The 25,451-nt window shown below is 42.9% G+C and overlaps 1 protein-coding gene across 5 annotated transcripts; it reads right to left on the bottom strand.

Annotated features, from left to right (window-relative positions):
• Positions 1–218: 218 nt before the first annotated feature.
• ttyh3a (tweety family member 3a) lies at positions 219–24,811 on the bottom strand. Of its 5 annotated transcripts, XR_014595582.1 has the most exons (17): positions 24,497–24,811; positions 23,782–24,041; positions 20,534–20,706; positions 18,224–18,335; positions 17,855–18,075; positions 17,044–17,139; positions 16,030–16,102; positions 14,709–14,784; positions 11,114–11,169; positions 10,334–10,426; positions 9,370–9,462; positions 8,428–8,564; positions 6,839–7,012; positions 6,303–6,378; positions 4,711–4,812; positions 4,522–4,616; positions 2,391–2,450 (listed from the first exon to the last, which is right to left on the bottom strand). XR_014595582.1 is itself a non-coding variant. In XM_083977866.1 (16 exons), exons 2-15 carry the CDS (start codon positions 23,905–23,907, stop codon positions 4,732–4,734), a joined length of 1,587 nt encoding a protein of 528 aa, XP_083833992.1. In that variant the 5' UTR covers positions 23,908–24,041; positions 24,497–24,811; the 3' UTR covers positions 3,620–4,616; positions 4,711–4,731. The 5 variants fall into 5 exon arrangements, 4 of the variants coding, with proteins under 4 accessions (XP_083833990.1, XP_083833989.1, XP_083833991.1 ...); XM_083977866.1 differs by lacking the exon at positions 2,391–2,450 and having other exon boundaries at positions 3,620–4,616; XM_083977864.1 differs by lacking the exons at positions 4,522–4,616; positions 4,711–4,812 and having other exon boundaries at positions 219–2,450; positions 24,474–24,811.
• Between the last annotated feature and the right edge of the window lie 640 nt (positions 24,812–25,451).

Raw genomic sequence — 25,451 nt, 5'->3', positions numbered from 1 at the left:
CTGCTACCTAGTGTCTGGTCCTGGTCAGGATGAGAGCGCAGCTTCTCTACAACACACAGCAATCCAAGGAGCAGATTCACAGTTACAGTTAAGGTTTGTTTAATTTTAAAACACAGCATTCAAGCTCCATATAACCACAGGTTTTTACATGTACACATTTTAAAGATTGCAAAAAATGATGTACAAAATGAAAAAAAAAACACGATTAAATCTACAGTGATTTTTTTCCTTTACCAGAAAACAAACAAAAAAATGAAAACTTAAAATCTATTTACCATATTCACATTAATGAAGCGACACAGATTCTAAAAATGAAAATTTAAAAAACAAATCTAAAAGCAAATCAAATAGAAAAAAAGTGTTTAAAAATGTGAAATAAGGATTTGAAGACAATTAAAAATGAAACGGCAATTTCAGCTATTCTTTTTTTCTTTTTTCTCCGTTTTGTAAATGTTTACAGTTTTACAAACAAAGAGAATATGACCACTACGAAAAACAGAAATAAGACTGCATAAGTGTAATAACATCTTGCAGAGCATAAATGTTTTTTGTTTTTTTTTAAGTCGCAGACGCAACCAGGAGCTGTCAACTTTACAAACAGGCCTAAAAGTAAAGACATTTAAAAAGATCATTAGATAGCAAGAGTTGTGCTTAACTTGTTGGCACAGACTAAAAAAAAAAAAGAAAGAAAAAAAGTAAAGAAGAAAAGAAGAATCACCTGTTGTACTGGTCACAAAGCACATCTAAAGAGAAGCAAGCAGCAGAAGTACAAATATATCATTCCACATTTGAAGGATGGTCATGCTTCAACAGGAACAATTTCCAGTTCATACAGAGAGCAGAGTTATCACAATCCCTTCACAGCATCCACTCACCCTTTTCTACCGCTGTTATAAATGCTAAAACACATTTGTGAGACACACTGCATTGCCAATGCATCAAGTTCCTCTGGGGGGGAATGGGCAGGGGGGGGGGAATTGTCTGAGGAACTGTGATATGCATATTTTCCTTCCTGTTGAGATAATCAGTGAGTGGCATTTTGACTCTGAACTGCTGCGTTTGGTTGAGGAGATCGTCGCCTGACGGACTCAGAAGAGACACGAGTGTTTAACAATTCCCACTTCTGTTGAGGGAGACGAAGCCGAGACGTGGAGAGAATTACAAGCAGTCTGGTGACTTGAGGGCACTGCAAATTATCTTAGAAAAGTCTGGAGTAATGATGCACAAGACATCTTCTGTATTTCAGTGCTTCACCATCGTCTTCAAAGGGCGTTTAAAAAAAAAAAAATCAGCTTCCAGTAGTATAAAAACTTCTCATCAAATTCTTTTTTTTTATGGATCAACATCATCATCGTCATTCCAGCGCATTTCATTTTCTCATCTTTGTCCTTATCAAATCCTCTGAGAGTATCAAGTTCACAGCTTCACAAGTTACAGTCACTGCTGTGGAAAAAGTGGCTCAAAAATGTCATGTACTTGTAAAAAGAAAAAAAAAAGAAAAAAAGAAAATGCCACAGGAAATCAAAAGTGTCCCAAGAAAACAAAAAGATTTCAGAATTTCAGACCTGTACGACGTGCAACGCTGCAGGAAAACTGGTCCCAAACGTCTGAATTAAGACAAAATGCAAACACGAGCCGATGTACACGAGTGATATACAGTATGTCAACATTAAGAGGAGAATAATGCAAATATCAGCTTTGCATTTTTGTTTTTTAAAGTTTCCACGAGCTGAAGGAAAACCTGAGCCACTGAGTTGATGCATTGTGAAATTTACCTACACTACGATGGTTTGATCTATGGTCACTGTGTGGTGTGTGATGTAATGTAATATCTACTCCTCAGCTGGGAGGTAAACTGTCGACTCCTCCTGGATTTATGTGTAAGGCAATGAGGGAGAGGTTGCGGTACAGTACTGTACATAACAAATCAACAACCAGTAGTAATCAGCGTTAGTCTATGAGCACTTCCAGAGTCCTCAACACTGCAATGCCTTGTTAGGTGTGACGGCTATGGTGTCACGGTGCGTTCATGTGTAGAGAAAAATAATAAAAAATAAAAAATGAAATTGGAGTGTGAGAGTCAGGTCCAGGCTCCGTCACATCAGAGTGCAGATCAACTCCAAGCACCAGCCGAGGACTGTGGGAACTGGAGGAACAGTAATCTGCATGAGATAACTGAGATGAGCTGTAAATGAAGTCGTCAAGTTTCTTTCTTTTTTTTTTGTGCTTTAACCAACCAGCACGAAGCACGTTTGGTTAAAGTCGAGTGAGAGAGTAAACGGTGGTGTTGTGAGGAATGAGTAGAGGAGGAGTGATCGAATGTGACTTTAGAGACGTCGGCGCTGCAGGAAGGACGAGTCCAGTGGCGTCTAGTGCGCTGGAGGGGTGGTGGTGGTGTTGGGTTCTGGTCGGCTGTTGGCCAGGTACTTTGCTCGCATGCTGGAGGTGTACTGTGGGAGAGAAACACAAAGTGACACACAGAAGAAAATTAAAATCGGGATTTTGCTATTTCTAGCTCGTAAAGGGGTAAAATCACTCCTGTCTTTTTTACATTTTTATTTTAAAGACACACAACACAAACTCCATGTAGGATTTGAACTGAAACTGAAAGATAGAGGTTTTACAGCTTTAAAAAAAAAAAGAATCCTCTGTCTGGAATAGCAAACAGATTCAAAGGACCAGCACTTTGTTGAGTTAAGACGTTGGTAAATAAAACATCAAACGCTGCAGTGAAGCAACATCACAGTAAAGTGCCACGGAAAACAATTCACCCGACAGATCAGAGAAAATCCTACACAGATTACCTTCCAGACTATGAACTCCACTAAAGGGGACGTCAACGATTCAAATACAGAAACAACATCACAGCGACAGCTGAGGACGACAAGGACATCAGAGCACAGGGAGCTGAAGAAATACACACCAACGCTAGAGTTGAAATTGTTTCACGTTCTGTGGTGAACCTTCGTGCACGTAAACAGGGCAGGGCATTCATATAACATGTAGGATGCACCCATGCATTTTTTTTTAGATATACACAGGCGGCACAAGCACAAAAGGCTGCATCTCAAAACTTGTGGAGACACTACGTCGACTTTTCAGCTGTTACGTTCTTGTGTTGTGATGAACCGTCAGAGCCGTTTAGACCGTGGACGGCTCAACTTACCTGAGAGAACCTGACCTGAACAACATGCTAACACACTGTGGGCCTCCCCACGCACAAACTACAGACCACCGAGCCCCCACGCTCCACACAAGTGTTATTTTAAATTAATGAAATTAGAAGAAGAGCCATGTTGAGTTACTGTTATTAATGCAATACATATCATTTTTAACTATCAGCACATGTGGATTTGTTTTTACACTCCATTTGTATTTCTATACGGCTCAAACAAGAAGTATAATGTATAAAAGGGCACCGTTAAAAAAGTATAATGAATTCACAAGCGACCATTTGATGTGCAGCTAACTCTCTGGATTCGTCTCTTTCTAAAGAAAACTTGAAATGTTCGAGGTTCTGGAGCTGCATGTCTTTTGTGTCATGGTCAGCTGGGTATTTACTCATCATGGCTAGATGTTGTATTAAATTACATCCTCACACTGAATGTAAAAATATGTGTATTTTGTGTCTTCTTTGTCCCCTCTATCCCAAACCATCAGGTCTCTTTGTCGTCCTGGATAATAACACCTCACATTTTGAAAACTAGAATATTAAGTGTAAATTTAATGACTCTTGACTTAGAGAGCATAAAAGACTGAAAATATAACTGTGCTAACTGTGTACCATTTCCTCAAATATGGCAAAATACATATGTATATGTATAGTTGAAAGTGGCAGTCTAGAGACTATTGGGAAATAAAAAAGACATGTGGTAAGCAACCTGCTCTGTGTGTATTAAACTGCCTTCATGACAACTAACAGAAAGGCCGTACAAAGAGTGGCACATTCAAGTAGTTATCTCTCTATCACACACCCAATAACTGAACCAAACTAAAGTGTGTCATATCTTGGACCCCCAGAAACGAGACAAAGCAGTTCCACATGATCAGAGAAACACTTCTGGATCTGTCAATTTGTACCTTTCATTTGTTTATGTAAATTGTTGTTGTTTTTTCTTTCTTTCTTTAATTCAGTATCTTTAATTTTGCCATGTTAATTTGTCTTTTTTTCTTTTCTATTTTTTATGTTATGGATTTCTGTATTATCTTATTACTTTAAGACCACCACTGTTGTTGTTTTTGACATAAGGGAGGTATTTTCATAAGCCTTTTTTGGCTTCCACCTCTCCTGCACAATGTTTAATTTCACTATTTTCATTCTTTATGCAGGTTATATAATGTGCAAATAAAAAAAAGTAAAGTAAAGAGAAACAGTTTAACTGCTCGGCCATTTGATAATGACTCAGATCTGAACCGGATCACAGCGAGCCTCGGGGCGGCCTCACGTGTTCCTCCCAGTGCATCTGTGGTGCAGGGGGGGGTGTAGGGGGATCATGCAGCCCGGGGCCACAGGAAACAAACATCAGGTGAGACACCAGGTGGGACAGGAGTCAGGACAGAGGGAGGTTGAGGTTGAGGGTGGAGGGAGGAGGGGGTCCAGCAGCCCTGGTGAGGACCTGAACAGAGGGTGGAAGTAGAGCTGGGAGTTTGGGAGGTGGTACAGAGGAGGAACAGGCCAGCAGGTGGAGGAGGCGGGCATGTTTTTTGTACCTGATAGCTTAGCAGATGAGGTTACCAAAACGATCTTGAACTCTCCGAAGGCTTTAACTGCCAGCAGTGACCGCTGTTACTGTCCGCGGCAGTCAAATACAACTGTATGGATTCGCAGAAAAACAACAAAAAAAAACGACAAGAAAGAAGAAGAGTGTAGAGAAGTAACACAAAGCAGCGTCTACTGTAGGTCCCAGCTGACACAGACACAAGGGAAGGCAGGAGATCTGGTGGAGGGGGGTCAGGCCGAGGTGGTGGTGGGGGGAGGGGGCAGGGGGCAGGAGGGGAATAACTTGGTGGGCTCTTCATACATTCTCTAACATTGTTGTCAACATCTGCAAACTGTGTCAAATTTGTCGGTAAAAAAAAAAGTTCTTTCACATCACAAAGTGACAGCTGCATTAGGATCAAAATCTCTGGACAAACAAAACCTGCACTCTTTCCATCGCTTGAATTCATCCTGCTGACAAAGTTTCAGTCCTGAGATTCACATCAGACAAAGTTCATGAAGACAAACAGCAACCAGGAAGTGAGAGGATTTTTTTTCTCCTTACGTACTATTTATCTTTAAAAAAAACGTTGCTTGCTCAACGTTTGATGACTGAAACATCACCAACAGAATGAGTACGAGTGATGGACATGGTGCAGACTGACAGAAAACACTACAAACAAAGCACTTTCAGCTGTCAGGACTGAGTGAGATCATCATACTATGTTTATCAGAGCTCTGTACGATGGATCTCTGTATATACTGGTTACCCAAATGCCCAGTTATAAAACTATCATACTCTCATAGTAGCAATTACCGTTAAAACCATGTTGACATGTTTATGTGTCAGTGGCTGATGAGTTAAGTTTCATAAAAACACACGGTACAGATCTGTGTTGTTAAACAGGGTGTTTCCCCCACTGGAAATTTCCCAGAGAACCAACAACCTTTAGAGGAACTAAGGAACTAAATCTGTGTTTTTCATTGTTTTTTCATTCTCTACGTTTGTTCCAAGTGCAAAACACTCCCTGGTCTCATACTTTTTCTTTCTGTTGGAGCTATTTGGGGTCAACTGTCACTGACAAGTCAAACACGGTCAGCACAGCAGCTTCAGGTGCAACAGTATATTTGCTCCTTAGTCCTCCGCAAGTCATTTGTTCCTTCTGCTATTAGGCTGTTGAATTGAGAGTTGAATTTAAAATTAGTGCAATGCAGTAGCCTGCAGCAGTAAAAGTAATCTATGGTGCAAATACTGTTTTATTCATCTACATACAGTATATTTGGTATGTGCGTATTTGTCTTTATGTATGTTTTAATGAATTTATGTCATTCCCTTAATGGATAAATAAAGTTTTCTGTATCTCTATCTGTTTCTGTATCTGTAAAGACAAAAATGAACTTGATGGCGCTGCCGTTGTTTAACTTGCCTGTTCTGTCTTTCTTTGGATTGTTTGGCAACGTAAATAAAAATGTGTAAAGTTTCTGGTTCAGTTCCTTAGTTTAGTTCCTCTAATTCCATAGTTGCCGATTTATTTTGTTAATCAGAAAAAGGGCAGAGGTGCTCCGAAAGTGCTCATATTCTCAAAGGGGTGGCGACACTTACAGAGGGGGGAGGAGACTCTCGTCCGATCAGTGGCGTGTTTTCACAGCGGGAGTTCTGGAAGTTGGCGTTCTGAGCCCTGTTGAATTAAAACACAGTGAGATCAAACACAACGAGGACACAAGTGCAGTGTAAATCCATTTTTACACTGCTTTCCAGATGTGAAACAATATACTGTATACATGAAACTCTCCAAGTCAGCTTTCAGCATACCAACACAGGGCCAGAAACTAGGGGGACAACCCCCTCCCACACTTTCCCTAACAGTGGGCTTCACTCATCTGGCGGAGAGATTTGGGTTTCACAGGCTTCACAACTGGAGAGCAACAGCTGCATCTGCTGGCCAAGACTGTAGAAGAAAACCGAGCTTCTCTCTGGGGAAGTATAATCTGACTCCTTAGTACATGAAGTATCCAATATCAGCCTCTCTGCCACCAACACGGTCGGTGTTGTGAAAATAAATTAACTGCCTCTTCTGCCTTTCACTTAGCACTGCTTTCTCCTCGGATGAATCACAGCGTGAAGCAGCCGTGACTTACATGTACTCTGTGACAGGTGCGTTGCTGACGGTGTGGGCGGCGGCGGGGATGGAGGTCTCGCTGCCGTAGCTGCTGCCACAGCTGTACAGACTGGGCATGTGGACCCGATACAGGTTGTCGTGGTTTGGCCGTCCCCCGTGGCTCAGAGACTCGTCCTCGCTGTCCTCCTCGTTCCTGCAGAAACAGACAGACCGCAACACTGTAACACCACCACCCAACACCGCCACCAGAGGGACCCCCTGTCCTAACTGACTGATGATGACAAAGGAGCATTAAAAATGCCATGTGGTCACGTTTTGTGTTTTTTCTCTCAGTCACGTTTTGACTCAGTTTCTTCACCGCCGGAGGGAGAGGAAACAAGATTAATGCTCCGCTGAAGCAAAAAAAAAGATGCAGTTTTCCACTGACCTAATGGGCCTGAACAAAGACTGTATAAATAGACTTATCTTACTGGTTCCCTCTCTCCAGGACAATTACTGTTGCATCTTTACAATAAATACATTTGCTTACTGTAAAATAAAGAAGAACTGTAGCTTTCATATGTGATTTAACATGCAAATATTGAGGTTCAATAGTGAGAATGAGTCTGGTAACAATACAATAGGCAACAATGATGGAGCCTGTCTGTCTCCCCCTTGTGTTCATGGCAGGCACAATCCATTTCCGGCATGTCTGATCCATGAGGTCATAGAGTTACACTCAACATCACATTTTCAATTGAATATACATGACCAACAAAGTGACCAACTCCTTAATGACTTGATGAGATCAATAAAACCACTGGAGATGATATCATTCATTGTAAAACATTAATGACATGCCATATCAAGCAGTAATTCCAGGTAGGCTCAAAGGCATTGGCTTGAAAGCAGCATAGCAGCCGTAACAACAGGACGAGCTTAGCAGCAACCACTGAGAAGAACAGACTGGGAGCGTGTAAGCCTTTGCTTTATAACAGGAAGCTCCAGCTGAGATCAAACTGATCAACATCAACACCCCCTCCTCCTCAAACAGCAAAGAGGGATCAGTTAATTACGTGGTGCAGCTGAGCTGACGGCAGCGGCTGGGAAAACCACTTTTCCTCCTGGCCATCCTGGAAACCCTTATCTGCTGCTGATACAGAATCGTTCTGATTTCACCCCTCCACCGCCGCCGCAGCCGCCGCGAACGACACCAGCTCAGGCGGTTGGTTGTGATAGATTTAGGACAACCCCTGCACAATTAGTGTGGATAACGGGAAGTAATCTATTTGAGGAAGCAGCTGGAGCCTCCTGGACTCGTCCCACTGGTAAACACAGCCGGTCTTTGAACAGCAAACAAACACAAGTCTTACACAAAAATATTCATGTTCCCCCTATCTGTGTAGAGGTTTTTCTTTTCTAAATTACTTTGTCTTCTTCCCATGTCGTGTCAAAACAAAAGGGTTAGAAGAAATGCTCTGAAGCCATAATTAATTGATAAGCTTATCCTCTTGAATTATTTCTGACTGTACACACGGTCCCGTACACAAAGTCATGTTAAAAGCTTTTATGCAGGCTCCCGTGAGTTTAAGGAGGGTTTACTGTTGGTTTGCGCTGGAAAAGTCTTACCTCTTGCCCCGCCAGGTGTGAGGAACGCTGCAAACAATGGAGCTGAACATGAGAGCGGTGACGAAGGAGAACAGCACAAGGTAGATGAGGCCTTCCAGTCCGTCGTAACACAGACCCGTCATTGCCTGGACGTAGTCCTGCAACGAGAGGGGGGCACAGATTTAATTATGGCATGTAGAAAGAGATCAGAGTCAACATTCAAAGATCTAAAGCATTTCGATAAACATGGGAGGGAAAAGAGCAAAACAAACACGTAGAAGTTGTAAAAAAGCTCGGGCTGCTGTTTCTAAATTTCAGCGTGTGGATCCAAGGGTCTTTAAAATGCATCCGCTGTGAGTTCTCATTTAAACTAGGTCAAACCAATGAGCTCACTGTTGGCAAACTACAGGGAAAACAGTACAGCTTTACCTAGCTTTTGAAAGAAGCACTACGCTGCCTCCACTATCCATTATCGTGGCTGAGAATCTTCATTCTGTATGCACCGCACGGCGGAAAACACATTTCGCATTTGACTGAAGGTAGTCTAATTTTCATGAAATAATAAGCTTCGGCATAATAAAGGGGCAGTGGAGAGAAAGAGAGAGAGAGAGAGCAGGAAGAAAAGAGCTCCACTAAACACGTGTGCACTTGGAAGTTTGGAAACCACTGAGGGAAAAATCCTCCACAGCGCAGCGACAGCCAAGTACTCATCATTCAGCCCAGCTTCATAAATGGTACACTGCCAGCACCAATTGGACAAGAGCTTGCATACAAGGAAGCAAATGTTATCTGCGGTGACAGGTGTAGTCAGCTGCACAAGCACAAAAGAGGGGTTATTTTGTAATGCAACTAAGCTGTGCCACAAACATGTCACAACAAATCAATCTCCGGGTCTTTTCTCGTCAGACGTGGTGGGACACCGCTGTCCTCCCTTGTAAGTTTTTCCCCCCTCTCCATGCTCACCATGTGCAGGCTGCGACAGTCCACCAGCGCTGTGAGCTGATGTAGGCTGATCTCCGTGGTGTTCAGTATCCCCTGGATCTCCTCCAAACTTCCCTGGAATTGAAAGAGGAAATAACATTGTTGAAAAAAGGCTCAACTTGAAATCCAACTTTCAGATACTTGGATGTTACGACCACCCGCAACAACAACAACAAGAACATTGAAAATGAAAACGTTACAAAAAAATGCAACTACAGTCAAGTAGCAGTTTCCTGCTCCTGTCAAGAATGAGCTGACATGGTTGCAAAAAAAAGAAAGCAAGCATTTTTTGTTTTTTTTAAGTGATTAATTCACTTATTATCAAGTCTATGCATATTCATCAGGGATGCCTCTTTCATCAATATGCAACAGGACACAGCTGCTCCAGCTGAAAAAGCAGATTTTCATGTCTGATACTGTCTCCCGTCTTCGTCACAGCTTCGGCAGAAAATACGTCCGATTTACCTGATAGGAACGTTTTCCACAACTTCAGCACATTTTTTCTGTGTGGGCATGTGAAGAGAAATATGCCCCCCTCTCCCTCTCTCCCTCTCTCTCTGTCTCTCTCTATTCCCAATGTCAGCTCTCATTTGTGCCTCTGTCAACACAGTGTAAGAACCAGCGGTGGACAATGCCACAGTGTTGTATTGACAAGAGCCAGTGAAAGGCCTAATGCGGCTAAATGGACATAAAGCAGGTCCCAGGTGTGGGCTGTCAGCAGATCTTTATGTGGACAGGTGCGCTGCACTCCTCTGCAGCTCAGTCGCTTGGTCCCATTCATTTGGGATATTCTGTCATCACAAATGATACAATAGTACAGGACGGGACAGCTAGTAGTGGCCTGGGCATGAGGGGGGGATAACAGACACCCTGTAACGTGCCATTTGTAATGACGAGTGTATTGATTATGTAGGGGAGAGGGGGGGCAGTGGGTGCAAGCCTTTACCTTGGTTTGCTTGTACTCTCTGGTGGCAGAGCGGAGCAGTTCGGACACATCATCCTGCATCTCCACTAATGCTTTGTGGCTCCCGGAAAGCTTCTGAAATAAAAACATAAATACTGTAGCAGCACAGAACATCTCAAATGTATTTTCATTTTTAATCATTGCCAAGAACCCTCAGCTGATAGCTTCCTTTGTAGCCGACTGGACGTGTGGTGAAAGCGCGGCTGACAGCTTATAGATGCGAGATGAAAGACTTTTTTATACATATCACTTCTTTGTCTATAGAAGTTGTACTAATAATAGACGCCTGGACTTCAGCAGCACTCAAAAGTTTTGATTTATTCATGCAGCTTGAAAGAAAAAAATGTAGGAAGTCCATTAAAGCAAACTATGGATTTCCCACTAAAATGTGACATTCTGCTTTTACACAACATCACCGACACAAACACTTTGAAGTACACAGGCGCATGCTATCAGCACAGAGACACTAAGGAAAAGCTGCTCTCACTGCATCACTTTTTCCTGCAAGGCAGAATGGGAAGTATTGTACTATTGCATGGGAAAAAGGCCTTTGGGGCAATGGGAGTGACTCATTGTGCCCACTTGAATTCTTACCAGCAACAAAGTCATTAATCATGCAATGGATATGTCCATGGTGTGTGGAGTCTACCAAGATCTGAGCATTACAGACGCTATCTAATAACTTTACCAGAGAAAACTGGTTAGATTTAACATGTTGAAAAGCAAACAGAACAGAAAAAACGTATTATATATGCAACAAACCTGCTGGAAGGGGTTGGTTTGTTCCAAGCTGCAGCCAAGGTAGTACCGCAGGATTTCTGTGAGTCAAAGGACAGGAGGAACAGAACAGATCATGTAAGCAAAGTCATATAAATTCCCATGTATGGCTGAAAGTAACAATTATTTAGTTTTATTACCACATTATCTGCACATCATCATTTTGTTCTGTTATTCCCTAAGAGGTCAGCATCTTTCAAACTGTCCAAACCCCAAAATAAATCAGGACATACGGGGCAAAGAAAAGACAGCAAATACATAAATGGTCCAACAATTCGTGAACTGCATCAGGAAAGCCGTTTACTTATTTCCTGTTGATTAACAAAGTGATAAATAGACTAATTGTCTGGTGAAAGCCAAGTCAAGCCTTAGTCAACATAAAGCTTGTTTTGTTTGTGCAGTCTTAACTACATGGTTGTTTGGATTTCAGACGGCAGCGGCTCAGCTCCAGACACTGGACTACTTTGAAAAGCAGAGGAGGGGGCTGGCTGGGGCTGAGAGGAACACAGTGTTTACGGACCAGGGTGAGCAGAGTGCAGCAGCGGAGCTTCACACAGCAATTAAAGGCTTTTTTTTTTTTTTTTTAAGTTTTGTTCGTGGTACATTCACTGACAAATCATCACCTTTCAAGTTGGTTTGGTGGTTTTTGTTAACAAGCACTTGCTGATGCAAACATTCAGCAACTACACAGCGACATTATTGTTCATTTAGAGATGCACTTTCATCTTAATGGCAAGTGTAACTCCAATATTCCCTTTCATTTAGCTCTGTTTTTTGGGTTTTTTTTTGTTTTTGTTTCTACCAACTCCTGAAGGACGTATCAGGCTCTTTAACTGCTCAATGCTCCAATATGTTCACCAGCTGGCTGTTGCTGCTGTTTGGCTCCGAGCAGGTAGAGTACAGAGGGTTTTTATACCATTTTACTCTGACTGCAGCCGCCTGCTGAGGGTGAAATTAACACTACGAGAGCAGTGGGAGTGAATCTTAACAATAAACCTGTGGCTCACACCTAAACAATGAGCCGAAACTCACTGTAAAGCTCTGTAAAAACCAAAGGGAGCCGCAGATCCAGGTGATAATTCTCTGTATATCCATTATCTGCACTTTAAAAAGACAAGCGTGATGTCTATTAATTCTGGCGCCTCTTATTAAACACTACACTGTACACTGCTTAAGCTATTGCTCTTTTGTTCTTGCAGGCAAGAATGATTTCCATTTTCTTTTCTACATCTGTCTTGTCATGCTACCTGCTGAGCTGTGAGAGCTTGATTGCTGCTGTAACCGTGCGCCCGCTGAGCTAATCCTGAGCTCCGAGGTGAAATGTTCCAAGCGAATAAAAAGGTTCACGTGTGTCGTAATAGAATGAATGAATTAATGTGATTTTCCCCTTGACGCAGCAAAAACTCCAGCAGCGACCATCCAGTGGAGCGGCTTAGGTACAACCCTTCTTACTGCAGAGCCTCCTGCAGAACTCCACAAACAGCGGTTACATCATCTCTGGAGATATGGTTAAATAACGTCATGACCGAACTTGTTCGCCGCTCAAGAGTACGACGCCACAAAGCTAAGGTTTGGCACTTTCACGTGATATTGCTACCCCCACTTCAATTATTTCCTCTAAAATATAACACTGAGTAGGAGTGGATGAGATGGGAAGGCAGGCGATTACAGAGCGACAGCAACGTCCACAAACACAAGCTGTGAGAAAACCACCACCACCGACCTAACACATGGTGCGTGTGACGTCGTCTACACACAAACACACACACTCTGCTGTGTCAGGAGCTCCTTTCCCACACAGTTGAGCATTAGAGGAGAATTTCCGCTGCAAAAAAAAGTACATATCAAGCAAGCTTCTGTCGATCCAGCTCGCATACATCCACCCACACGTGCAAATGTCAGGAAGAGCAGATTTCCTGTCGTCTGACTTTTGGTTAATGGATGGAAAAACTGATGCTTCATCACAGTTTTTGTGCTACTTGGTGTCGAAAGTATTTCTTCTTTCACTGCTGTTCAACGTAGCAGAAAATGAAGACTTCGCTCTGCCCAGGACCCGGTGACGAAAACCTCAGAACCAGACAAAGCAGAGGACAAGACAGGGACATTGTTCTGTTTTACGATCAGATTGATTATCAGTGAGCCATGGTTCCAGTCACAGGGAGCCTGCTTATTGGACAGAGATTTGGCAGTGCACTATCCCAGCAGGTTAAAAAATTTCTGGCAGGGTTAGAGAGTCAAAACAAATCTGGTTCCGGTGTTCCCTGGAGCTTCACAGAAAATGCTCGCGGAATATTTTGTTATCATAGGTTTTCCGAGCATGAGGAACTGCTGGCTGCCATGTTATCTACCAAACTGAACAAGCAAATGTTCTGCAGAGAGTCTGGCCTCTGAGTACATGCTCAAGTTGTTCAGATTTGCATATTTTACTATGAAGTCGTGGGAAGAAAAATGTGCATCATTTTTCAAAAATACAGGTTTTTACAAACAAAACTGGCAGAATAGCAGAGAAACACTCGCACTGTCTTATTACACTGATGAGGAGAAAAGAGAGGGCAGAAAAATAACAGCCAGTGTTGTTGAAATGATGCATGTTCAAGAAAATATAACAGCCATCCAGGGGAGGAAAGCAATAAATCCAGTGTAGTAATAACACTCTTTGTGTTATCAAGAGGTTTGTCTGCTGCAATTTCAGACAGGAAAGAGCCAAGAAGGAAAAATAAGAGCTAAGTTCAAGTTATCTTTCGTCGGCTGATATTTGTTGGTAAAAGTAAGTACCGTATGTAAGGATATGTTTATTAGAGATATAGTTATTTCAATGAACCAGATAGAGATTTATTTGAGCTGCTGAACAGTTAACACGTGACTCAGGGGGAAAAAATAGAAGTGAAAACCCCCATACTGCATGAATCAGCCCCCGGGGGGAAAATACAGCTTCACAGCAGCAGAATAATGCAGTCCAGTGCAAAGACGAAGTTGGTGCTCATGGATATGGTGCAACATCTACAGCTGAGGTCCCATCTTCTGCCCAAAAGCTTGAATTGTGTATTCAAGAAAATCACCCCATTTTGCTGAGAAAGGACAGAAAACAAGCTCGGGGGGGAAAAACACCATCTTTTCATTTGGCTTCTCCAACAACTAAAGAGGGATGCAGGAAATATATTGTCTCCGACCCCCCTCCTCCACTGTCCTTATCTCCCTCATACACTCTGCCTTGCACACACACAAACCCAAGGCACCATTTTTCCCCTCTTACACGCATCCCATCATGAGACAGATTGGGCAATTACTGAAATGAGATGCGACAGAGAGACTTCTGTACTGTTTAAAAAGGCCTCCCATCGCCCCCTTGACCCTGCTGCAGATGTGCCAGTAAATTTAGAAGCCTTTTTATGGGCCGTGAACAAGACCGAGTCCCAGCTCTCCGCAACAATGCCGTCTCACTGCAGCACAATAACGCGTCCTGTGCAATTTTAGATGACTAATATTCGTCATTTTGAAGAGCTGCCTGAGTGAACACAAAGCCCTCTCTTTACAAGATGCATATGAATAACACTTCTACCTGTGTGTATGCGATTCATACCTTGATTGACGACTCCGTACTGGGATGCCACTTTTGTAACATATGTGTCAGGTGCGACACAGAAATCACTGGAGGTCTAGAAAAAACAAAAAAACAAGACAGTCACACATTTTCACTTCATGTTAACAACAATAAAGGTAAAGGTACTTTATTTGTCACATATACAGCTAGTACAGTGAAATTCTTTCTCTGCATTTAACCCATCCCTGAGGAGCAGTGGGCAGCCGCGGTGCAGCGCCCGGGGACCAACTCCAGATTATGAGCCAGTGCCTTTGGTCAGGGGCGCTGACTGGAGGATTAACCTAGCTGGCATGTTTTTGTGGTGGGGGAAACCGGAGCACCCGGAGGAAACCCACGCAGACACGGGGAGAACATGCAAACTCCACACAGAAAGGACCTGGGCGGCCCGGGATTCGAACCCAGGACCTTCTTGCTGTGAGGCAACAGTGCTAACCACTGTGCCACCGTGCCGCCAGTCTGTCGTAGATAGTGTGAAACGGTGGCGTCGCAGACACGACTGTGGATGCACCGTCATCTTCCATGTAACATGGGAGTAATTGATCACAGCTTTAAAAACACTCCCAACGCCACAGGCTGACTGTGGCTCAGCTGAGACAGATCGCAACAACTAAATTAAGCCCATTTAGGTGTGAAGACTGATTCATCTGCAGGGGAGGAAATCCCGCGCATCAATGTTTAATTTGCATAAATATTCACATTCATCAGTGTTTTTCAACCTCCTGGAAAATAAACAGAATAAGAATGTGAGTTTGCGTTAAGTCATTAAAAAAAATAAAATGCGAACATTGTGGATTTGTTGTCTGGATTTAAATAGTTTCTCTGCCCTGAATTAGCTGCTCTGGCCCCCTGAGAACAAGGGCTACTATGTTATGGCTACAGAGCTAATCCCAGTTGTTTTTGCTTGTGATCACAGATCTTAATCACCATCATTAGACTTGAGGATTTTTGGAAAATGCTGAGTAACCACAAAAATAACCCCCCACTTCCATTTTGCTGCACAGCCTCATACAGTCTAATATATTATTTCCTCAAATATCATACTTCCCAACAAACACATTTTATCAATGGTAGTTGTTGCGGTCTACTTCAGTGGGGAATGATGCTGCACAGAAAAGCATCATACAAGTGTTTCTGTTTTAATGATCACTCAGTGTATTTCAGCACACATTAAATATTTAAACTCGTCAACAGAGTCCTTCGTCGTTGGCTGTGCGCACAAAAATTGTGTTATCCAATTATACGCAATCGAGTGTGTAGCTCTACCTGGAAAACAGGATCATGCTCTGATGGAAACACTCACCGCGGAGACCGCCAACTCCAGCCCCAGGGAGAGCCAGCTGATAACCAGGGCCACTACACCAAACAAGCACACCCTGGGGAGACCAAGAGGAGGTGTGAAGACTAAAGTGTTTTCAACCTGCAGCGTCATTTATGTGCACATCAACAATCAAACACCGTGTACAAGACGACACGTTTCATATTATTCTTTGTGGGTAAAGCAGTTTAAACCTCCAATGTCTTTGTTTTAGCCAATGGAAAGCTGTGATGGAAAGTTGATGCATTGAAAAGTTTTTATTATTTTGTCAAGACAATTTAAAGTAAAAACTTTGGTTTCTCAAGTGTCAGTCGGACTAAACGTCATATTCAACGACTCAGACTTTGGGAAAGTGTGTTGGTCAATTATTTTCGATTCATGCACAATGAAAATAATTACTGATGTAAATGAAAAACAGAGGGGGAGGAAAGGACGGCTGTGGAGCTGCGTAGGCCCATCGACACTTAATGACTCACACCACAGACTGCATGAATTATTTAAATTTAATGCAGCTAAATACTGTCATTATGGAATCTCAATGGGAGAGGCGCGGTTTTAAAGAAAAATAAATAAAAATATATACACTGATATGTCCACAGAGGAATAAATTGAACCACTGCTGTGAATAAATACATATACATTTTAAAATAATAATCATAAATGTGCCTTTATCTGCTATTAAAGGGGAAAATATAATCGTCTACTGAATTTACTGTGTTGCATTTTTCTGTATATGATACAAAATAGGGATTAACCAATAAAAATAAGGGCAAACCTGTGGAGAGTGTCACAAAGATTCATTTAAGTAATCAATATACTGAAGATATTATGATTTGAGGTGGTGCAAAATGAATTGTGACCTGGCCACTGTTTTATAAGGAAACAAATCCATCCTGGCTCTGATGAGTCAGGGGTTTCATTTCTGTTCATTATGTGACCAGAGTTAAAATCGTTATCCCTCGAGTGTCTTTGTGGCCATGATCTCACGACGAGACTCACCCTATAAGCGTTCCCTTGGAGTTGCGAATGAGGCCGAACAGCACCAGAAGGCAGATGAGGACATCGAACAGTAGCAGGCCTATGTAGCCCAGCCACCTGTGCAGACAAATGCCATTAACAACAAATGGCTGAGAGCAGCACAGAAAACCATCTCTCTGTAGAGCTTCCTCCTAAAAGCAATCTTAATGATTTCTTCTAACACTGTTCAAAGGATGTCACAATATCACTTTTGCTATGTAAAAATGTGCATGTATAAAACATGAGATGAGAAATTACACAGATCTGGACAACATGAATGACCTTAATTTGCATTGATAATGTTCATCTCATGTCATTTCTGCTTTGAATTAACAGCAGTCTCCCAGACTGTGAAACTAAAAACTAAACTCTGAGCCACTTGCATATTTATAATTTTAGGCACATGTAGGCGAACTCAGCGCAGCCCAGAGGGACTGACACAACACTGTCTTCAATATCTTTTAATAAACTGAGAAACTCAAGGCAGGATTTAAATTCTTGGTAAGTTCTTCTTCCTGCTTTGGGTTCACTCAGATATTTGATTGCAGACAGATATCCAACAGAGTACTGTCGAGGGAAGAGGCCTGACTAACTTTCAACCTTTCAACATTATTTGAACTTAGATGAGTGACAGTCAAGTCTTCGCAGGGATGTAAGTTTAACAGTGGAGCAAATGAATCATGGGTGTATCAAGTTTATCAACACTGCTGCTGCTGCTGCCATTCTTAACTGCATGTTGTGTTATTCTGTATGCCGTCTTTTGTTGGAAGCTGCTCGTTGCAGACATACATACCTGTACCAGTCAAACAGCTCGATCTTGACGGCAAGCTCCTCCAGGGAGATGTTGGTGTTGTCCCAGAAGGGAATCTCCACCATCTGTCTGACCAGCTCGTCCAGCTGGCCTTGCAGCTTTTGGATGATGGACAGGTAGTCGGCATGCTGTGCGTACTGGGCCTCAAGCTGTTGCAGATCGCTCTCTACTGTCTGGTTCAGTGAGGACGTACTGTCATACACCTACAATCATCGCAGGGACAAAGAAGGTCATGGCTGAGGCTCAGATTCACTGCAACAAGCTCTAGTGATAGTGGAAACCAGGGCTGCTCGTGGCAGAAGGCTGATGAATTATTGATTACGTTGGTATAATTTCTGCTTCCAGTCTTACCAGCTTGTGCACTCCCGTGATTGTACGGTTTGCATGGCGCAGGGAATACGTCAGCCGGTTCACTCCATCACAAGTCTCGCCGTTCCCATAGAAACCGACAGCAATGCCAGCGCTGAGGGGAGACAAAAGGAAAAGGGAGGGGAGACAGGGTGGTGGTGAGGAGGAGGGATTAGCTAAAAAAGACACAGAGAGGAGAGGAGAGCGAGTGAAGGGGGGGGCAGCAGCGAGGCAGTGGGAGAGGCGTGTGAACTCTACGTTAACCCTGTCGGCGCGGACCCCAGTCAACAGGCTCCTTTCAGCTTCCAGCAGAAAGACTCCATACAGAACCATGGAAACACAGAGGAATGGACCAGCTATGCCCCAAACTCCTCACTAGGGCTGACAAAGGCCGTACTGAGGCAGGGGATCAGCTCTCATTTGCACAGACAGGCCTCAGGTTGCAGAAAAACAGTTCCGGCAAATGCACGGGCAACAGTTTCTTGAGGTACATCCACAGGAAAAACACGCTGGAGAATATTGATAAATTGTTTGTTTACAACTGTCAATCTTTTCTCTTGATATGCAGAGGAGAGTGGAAGCTATTCAGAGTGTGAAAGCTTCCTGTTTTCTTCCTATTTTAGCTACAAAAATAATAATAATATATCTAAAGTTATCTCTTCTGCAGCTGTTGGTCTTTTGGCCAACTTCCGTCTTATGCCAGGGTGGATTTCATCAAGCGCGATCATGATAAGCGAGTCGCTCCAAGTCTAACAGCGCCCAGCCTGCCATCGCTGGGGTTCCCTCTTCCTGGACGGCTGCTAATCTCTTCCTCTCACACTCTGTAGTGTGAATAAGGGTGAACAGAAGCGGTGGTGTCATCATCACAAAAATAAAACCGAACTCCCTCCCTGCTGCGATGTGTACCTGTGGAAAACTGTGCTGCTCATTCTGCACTCTAAAAAAAAAAAACAGGAAAAGAAAATAAAGGCAATCCTAATACCCTTAAGAGAAGTACAGGGCTTTGTGTAGTGATGCCAAAGGATGGACTCTCCTGTCAGAAGAACAAAAGCAAAACAGAACAAAGCCCTGAAATGTCTCCAACTTGGATTTACTTGCTTCCACTAAAAACATTTGTGCGTGGGTACCAGTACACACTGATACAGTGATTATGATGCAGTTCTTGTACTCATCAGGTCCCCAAGCTCTTTGTGCTACTCCGAATCGACCGTGATGGCTCTCCAGTGGCCCATCAGCAGAAGGAGGAACAGGAAACAAATGCAGTGTTCAAGGATGGAAAGCATGTCCAGATGGTTCAGTTCTCACACTATCGCTTTCAAAATTAAAAAATAAAATAGGATAACGTAACACTTAAGTCAATGTATATAAGTGTTCCTATTGTGTTTAATTATACATGTATAAATTCACTCAGCATTAACGTACAGGGTTTGTGTGACTGCAACTACCCAAGATACAGTAATAGTAGCAGCAGTTTTCTTTTTATTATGGGATAACTTAAATGTACTTGTAAATCTTTATGATAAAAGTGGGGCTGTCAGTCTAGATGTTAGTTCTGCCTTAGATGTGCAGTTTTTGGGTAGCAATTACACTGCTAGGTTATATAATATGTTGTTTTGTTGAAATGTTATTCAAGTTCAGCATGGGTACACTGCGTGTGTGTGATGAAACTCGGTCAAACATTGCAAGCATATTCTTCTGCTTTGGTAAATTTACATTTCCACAGTATTTTACAAAAATACTGAGAAAACTAAAAAGAATCTCAAACCCATTGTTGGCTGTTTTTTCTTCTTCTGTACCCTGAGGACAGAGGGAGACGGGTTGTTTCTTGTCGTCTCAGGCTTCTTCTTGCCTCTGGTTTTAGTGCTGACCACACGATTTAAATATTCAGCCAAGATTGTCAGGCTGATGTTGTGCCTCTTCCTGTGTCTTTGTGTTTGTGTAAATGCAAAGTGGCTACCACCAAAAGCACAACTGGGACCTGACATTCGCAAGAAATGCAGACAGCGTGCATCTTGAGGGTTTACTCCTGAGAGCTGCTTTGCCTTTTTCCTGTTGAGGTCTCTCAAACACATGCAGAAGAAAATGGTGGGTGACCTATAGCAAGACCATGCGCTTTAACTCATTACTCCCATTTATGCCCCAACACTCAGAGAGTTCAGATACAAATTCTCTGAAAGATGCACCGATTTGTGTGATTACAACTCTCATGTTTTGGGATAAGAGAAATCAACATCACGTGTTAAATGAAACAGTACAACACAACAGTAAGCAACCATTCCTGAGGATACATTGTGACCTTGTGTTCATGCTCACCTGCAGACAAGTGTGGCTATGATGACACACCAGGCCGTGCAGCAGCAGTCGGCGCTGGGCTGCTGGTCCACGTTTTTCTTCCGCTGGCAGCAAAGCCAAATGGAGTAGAAGAGTAGAAATAGGAGGTCGAGGGCCAGACAGGCGAGCGCCACACCTCCCAATAACAGGATGGACTGATGGGACAGAAGGAGGCGGTTATGGAAAGTCCAACTCTATTGACCACTTACATGTCAATAACGATGAGGATAATGGCCTTCAAAAAGCTTTTCTTGATTTGTGTCCACCACAATCTGTAATAATAAAAACTGTGTGCAACAAGAAGCTTACAGTGGCCTTCCCCATTGTTCTGAATTAAAAGCTGCAGTTATGTTTTTGTGCACAAGCACCCTGAAGCACACACTATAATAGAGCCCATCTTCCCTGTGATTTGACAAAGAAAAAACAAAACAATGAGAAGGCCACTTTCAATTTTGATGAAGTACAGAACAGCCTATTCATTAAGGCCCCAAGACATACAGAGCTAATTGTGGACTTTAACTGCTTGAGACAACTGAAAAGCCCACAATGAAAGGCTGCTTTTAAATGAGAGAGAGAGAGAGAGAAAGAGAGAGAGAGGGTGTTACAAAATGATGTGTGAAAGAAGTGCAGCGATAAACACTTGCTACACAACTCTAAAATGAAAGACTGGTGTTATCTACTAAATATTACCATTGCCATCACTCTGCACTGGCAGAATTTAACTGACCAGTTATGGAGAAATATACTGTACAGTGATCGTTACACTTCTCAGCCCACAGCAGTACTTCTTCTTATGTAGGTCACACAGAAGGCCTCTGTGCTCACTGTACACTCTTGAGGATTTGGGGCTGGCGCAGATTTACATCCTGCCACTTTTGTTTTGGGGAAAAAAATCCAGTGTTGTTTGCATTTGCTCGGTTTTCCTCAATGAAGCAACGAAAGCAGCAACGGACACTAGACACACCCCGATGCAGTGGATATCGAACTGTTTACACCAGTGTGTGTGTGGGAACCAGTGAGCAGTTGCAGGCTCAACAGCATAAAGTCTGGCCAGTTTAATGTTGACTGTAAGACAAGCAAGACAAAGTTGCTTATCAGACTGAAATGCCATTGAATGATTCAGTTTCCTGCATGTTGCTCTGCACGGTTCAGCCAAGCAGGCGATCCAGGAGTAAGAGGCTATACTCCCACTGCGTGTGAGGTTTGATGCATCACTTCCATATAAGACAAAAGTGAGACACCATGACAGCTCAGCCATCTGGACACGACAAGACTTCCCCTCAAGCCTGACTAAGAGCGCTGTGTAATTAGCAGCCTGTCATCTGAGGAGGTTAATAATTATGGTTTAGCGAGCTAGCCTAATGATGACCACTTTTATGTTGCCTTTGTCGAGATAAATGTGTGAGAGCCGTGAGAGATAATGCGCTTGAACAGCTGAACTGGCTGCACACACGTTTTAATAAAATGCACATTAGGGTTTAATCGAATACACCAGGCTTCCTCCTCTGAACACTCTCATTTTTACACTGGTGTTGTTTATGCTGAAGTTCTCGCTCTTCACGCTGAGCGTCACACAAACACAGCTGTAGCCATTATCCAGTCAATGAACCCGTCCCATATTCCACCAGGATAAAGATTCACAATCATACCTCAGAGAGCTACACACTAAAAGTAAAGTGGGACAATCATGGTTTTTCAGCAAACAGACAGTGTTACAATACGTTCCTTTAAAATGCTAATTTGTTTCTGCTTAGCTCCAACTAAATCAATAACCAATTGAAGACTGTGAATTACCCAAGTAAAGGGGAGTGTAAACTTAAACCACTTGAACTAACTGATTTACTGTCTGTGCAAAGGGTTAAAACATCACCACACGCCAACACAGCTGACGCGGACTGTCTGGATCGGTTCCCTTTTCTTAGGAAGTGTGATTCACTTCTGGATTTTCAAAATCGCACTTTCATAGCAAAAGGGAAGCGTTGTTAACACTATAAATTCTTCCATGTCTGACAGTTTTCACTTCTGGTAAGAGCTCCCTGTCTATCTATTGTCACTCCCTCCGCCAGCGCTCTCTCTGAAACTGGCATGCTACACATTAATCACCCTGCCTGCCTCACAGAGGACTTCTAAAAACCACAACGCCACAGAGGATTCAGTAATGACGCGTTTTTTGAAAGGGGAACACAAAGTCTGTTCATTAATGAACTAAAGATAACGACTTTATGATCAAATAATGTCGAGATATTTTCCTCTTTGATGTGTCCATAAAAAACAACAAACAACAAAAAAAACTTGCTATCTTACCAGACATGGGATTAAGTTAATTGAGCTGCTGAATCAGCTGTTTCCACAGAATTTAAGTATTACCCAGCTTTCGCAGATGGTAAGGGATTTCTTTGTTGAACATAAAACCAAAAAGAATGCAATGTAATCTGAAGTTAAGGCTGAGCCATCTGACACTGGACTATTCGGTTTTTCTGACTTTTAAAAGCAGGATACATGCACAGTCTCTCTGCAGAGAGGAATAACCTGCACCCAGTCGATGGTTAACAGAAACCAGCTGCACCCGGATAAATAAGTAACTGCAGTAAACTTGATACTAATGCTATTATAAAACCTGACCCACAATCAGAGCTTCTATTTAATATTAACTATTTGAAGCAAATGTCATGCTGATCACCCCTCCCCCCAGTCTAAGCTGTTCACCGGGCTGTGCAGACGCCTTCTGGACCCTTGTGACCACTTTGACCTCTTTAATCTGAGTATAATACGGATCTTTACCACAAGCGCACGTCAAAGTCAACATGTTACTCATGTGGAATAACATAAACTGTTTGTTATTAAAGGGAAATAAACATTTGAGGTCACCTCGGCCCAACCTAGGTGGCCTAGCTGGCTCAGACTATACAATGCCAGCTGGTTGGTGTCTGGAAAAGGTCAAGGCATGGATAAAAGGGCTTCACACAGATGGCGACATGGATCAAAAGGTGAAGCGGAAGAACAGGTGGAAAGAGGTCATCTGTCACTGATCATATGTATCTACACCATCACAACCACACACCCCTAAATAAAAAAAAGTGGGCACTGAACTCACAAACTGCTCATGTACACAAGCTACTAATTAAAACATTTAATCATCAACATAATATCTAGGTTGCTCAGGGTCACCTGATAACAAAGCAATGAAGTTAGTTAGGGTGATTTTGTTTTTTTGTTGTTGTTTTTTTTACCTGTTGATATGTCCAGTCCTCTGGTTGGAAATCACTGCTGGTTTGCTCAAATTTGAGGTTGAAGTGGGGGAGTCTGTGGAGCAGGTTCACCCACCACGGGGGAGAGTAGCTCACCACCGCTGCCATGACGAGCAGCTAAACGTCAATGAGATGCGCTCAGCAGACAAACAAGCAGCAGCGATGCTCGAAACTGTTTGAAACAGGCAGGGGAGTCCTCCTCCTCCTCTTCATAAAGCCTGTCTCTCTGCCTGCCTGCCTGTCTGTGCCCGGGTCGGGATGAAAGCAAACAAAACAAAACAGAAACAAAACAAAAAGAATCATTATTGTTGCGCACGAGCACCCCGGAAGCTAGTCTATCTTATCTTATAAAAACATACCTGTTAAAAGTTTAAAGTGTCATTTCGCCGATGCCAATTAGAAATATTTAATTATTCACTAAAAAATACAAAATATAAAGGCTGCATATATTTCACTACATTATCAGTTTCAAACACAACCCGCTCGCTAACTTGACAAAACTAGTAGCTTAGCATAGCTTAGTTAGCTTGTTAATCTGTCAACTAACTAACAGAGTTGGGTCATTATTTGGGGGGGGGTGGTCTTACTGCGATGTTAACAGTCAACACCCCCCGACTAGACGAGAACTGTGGTCTTTTTCACAATTAAAATGTTTGATAATTAAAGAGATTTACTAGTTGAAGCTGGTTAACTGTACCCGTAGCGTGGCTAACGTTAGCCCCGGTTTAGCCGCTGGTTAGTTGAATCCGCTGAGAGTCGAGTAAAAACAACAACAAGAAGTCTCTTTTGTTCTTCTTGACATCCTCCTCCTGTTCTGCGTTTTTTTCCCCCTCCACGTTACATCCTGTGTTGTTTTTTGTTGCTTTCTTTGTTTCTTTCAGCGTGTAATTCCTCAGCTCATGTCTTTCAGTCCTCTTGTTCCGCAGCAGCAGCAGCAGCTTCAAACGAGTTAAACCTCCTCCTCCATCCAGTTACCATTGGGAGACTGTGGCGGCGGAGCAGCCAACACCGCGGTGACTGTTCACGGCATTAACCCAGCTGGCAAGCCGCCCAGCCCGGCCCCGGCCCAGCACACAGCCCCGTCGGTCTCACCGGTACAAAAACAACCCGGCAGCGCCACCTAGAGGCCAACCAGTGTGACGCCACTCAGAAAACCCAGTTAATGTAAACTTTAGGCAAAAAATACTCTGGTTTAGGATGATGTTCAATATTGAAATTACAGGTGGTGAACATGACCAGGGGCCCCAGAGGGGGTGGGTGGGGCCGTGGGGGGTAAATGCCCCTGGAAGTAGCAGTTTATTATAGGAGGGGGGGCAACAGCACACTCTGAAATTATAATTGATAAAGTGATTGAAAAAAAGGAAATTAGGCTACAACCAATAGGCTTTATGCACAGCACCACTACTTCTTGAAATAAACCAGCTCCTTTATTTCCTGTCTTACATTATTGGACAAACTGATTAATCCAGGTGTGTCTGACCTCACAACAATGGTCAGACACACCTGGATTAATCAATTTGTCCAATAATGTAAGACAGGAAATAAAGGAGCTGGTTTATTTCAGGAAGTAGTGGAGCTGTGCATAAAGCCCATTTTGCTAAATTATTGATTGATTGCCAATGGGCTCTATGCACAGCTCCAGTAGCCTACTT

The sequence above is a fragment of the Trachurus trachurus genome, assembly GCF_905171665.1.
Source record: "Trachurus trachurus genome assembly, chromosome: 8".
Taxonomy (NCBI): Eukaryota; Metazoa; Chordata; class Actinopteri; order Carangiformes; family Carangidae; genus Trachurus; species Trachurus trachurus.
Note: the sequence above shows the minus strand (reverse complement) of the source record. Positions and strands in the feature narration are given on the sequence as shown.

Excerpts from the sequence above, each read along its gene's own strand:
- ttyh3a (XM_083977864.1), bottom strand. The coding sequence starts at position 23,907 with ATGGCAGCGGTGGTGAGCTACTCTCCCCCGTGGTGGGTGAACCTGCTC. Across the intron at positions 18,336-20,533 it reads ATAGCCACACTTGTCTGCAG|CGCTGGCATTGCTGTCGGTT; the intron begins GTGAGCATGAAC and ends GTCTCCCCTCAG. Across the intron at positions 17,140-17,854 it reads GAGCTGTTTGACTGGTACAG|GTGGCTGGGCTACATAGGCC; the intron begins GTATGTATGTCT and ends TTGTCTGCACAG.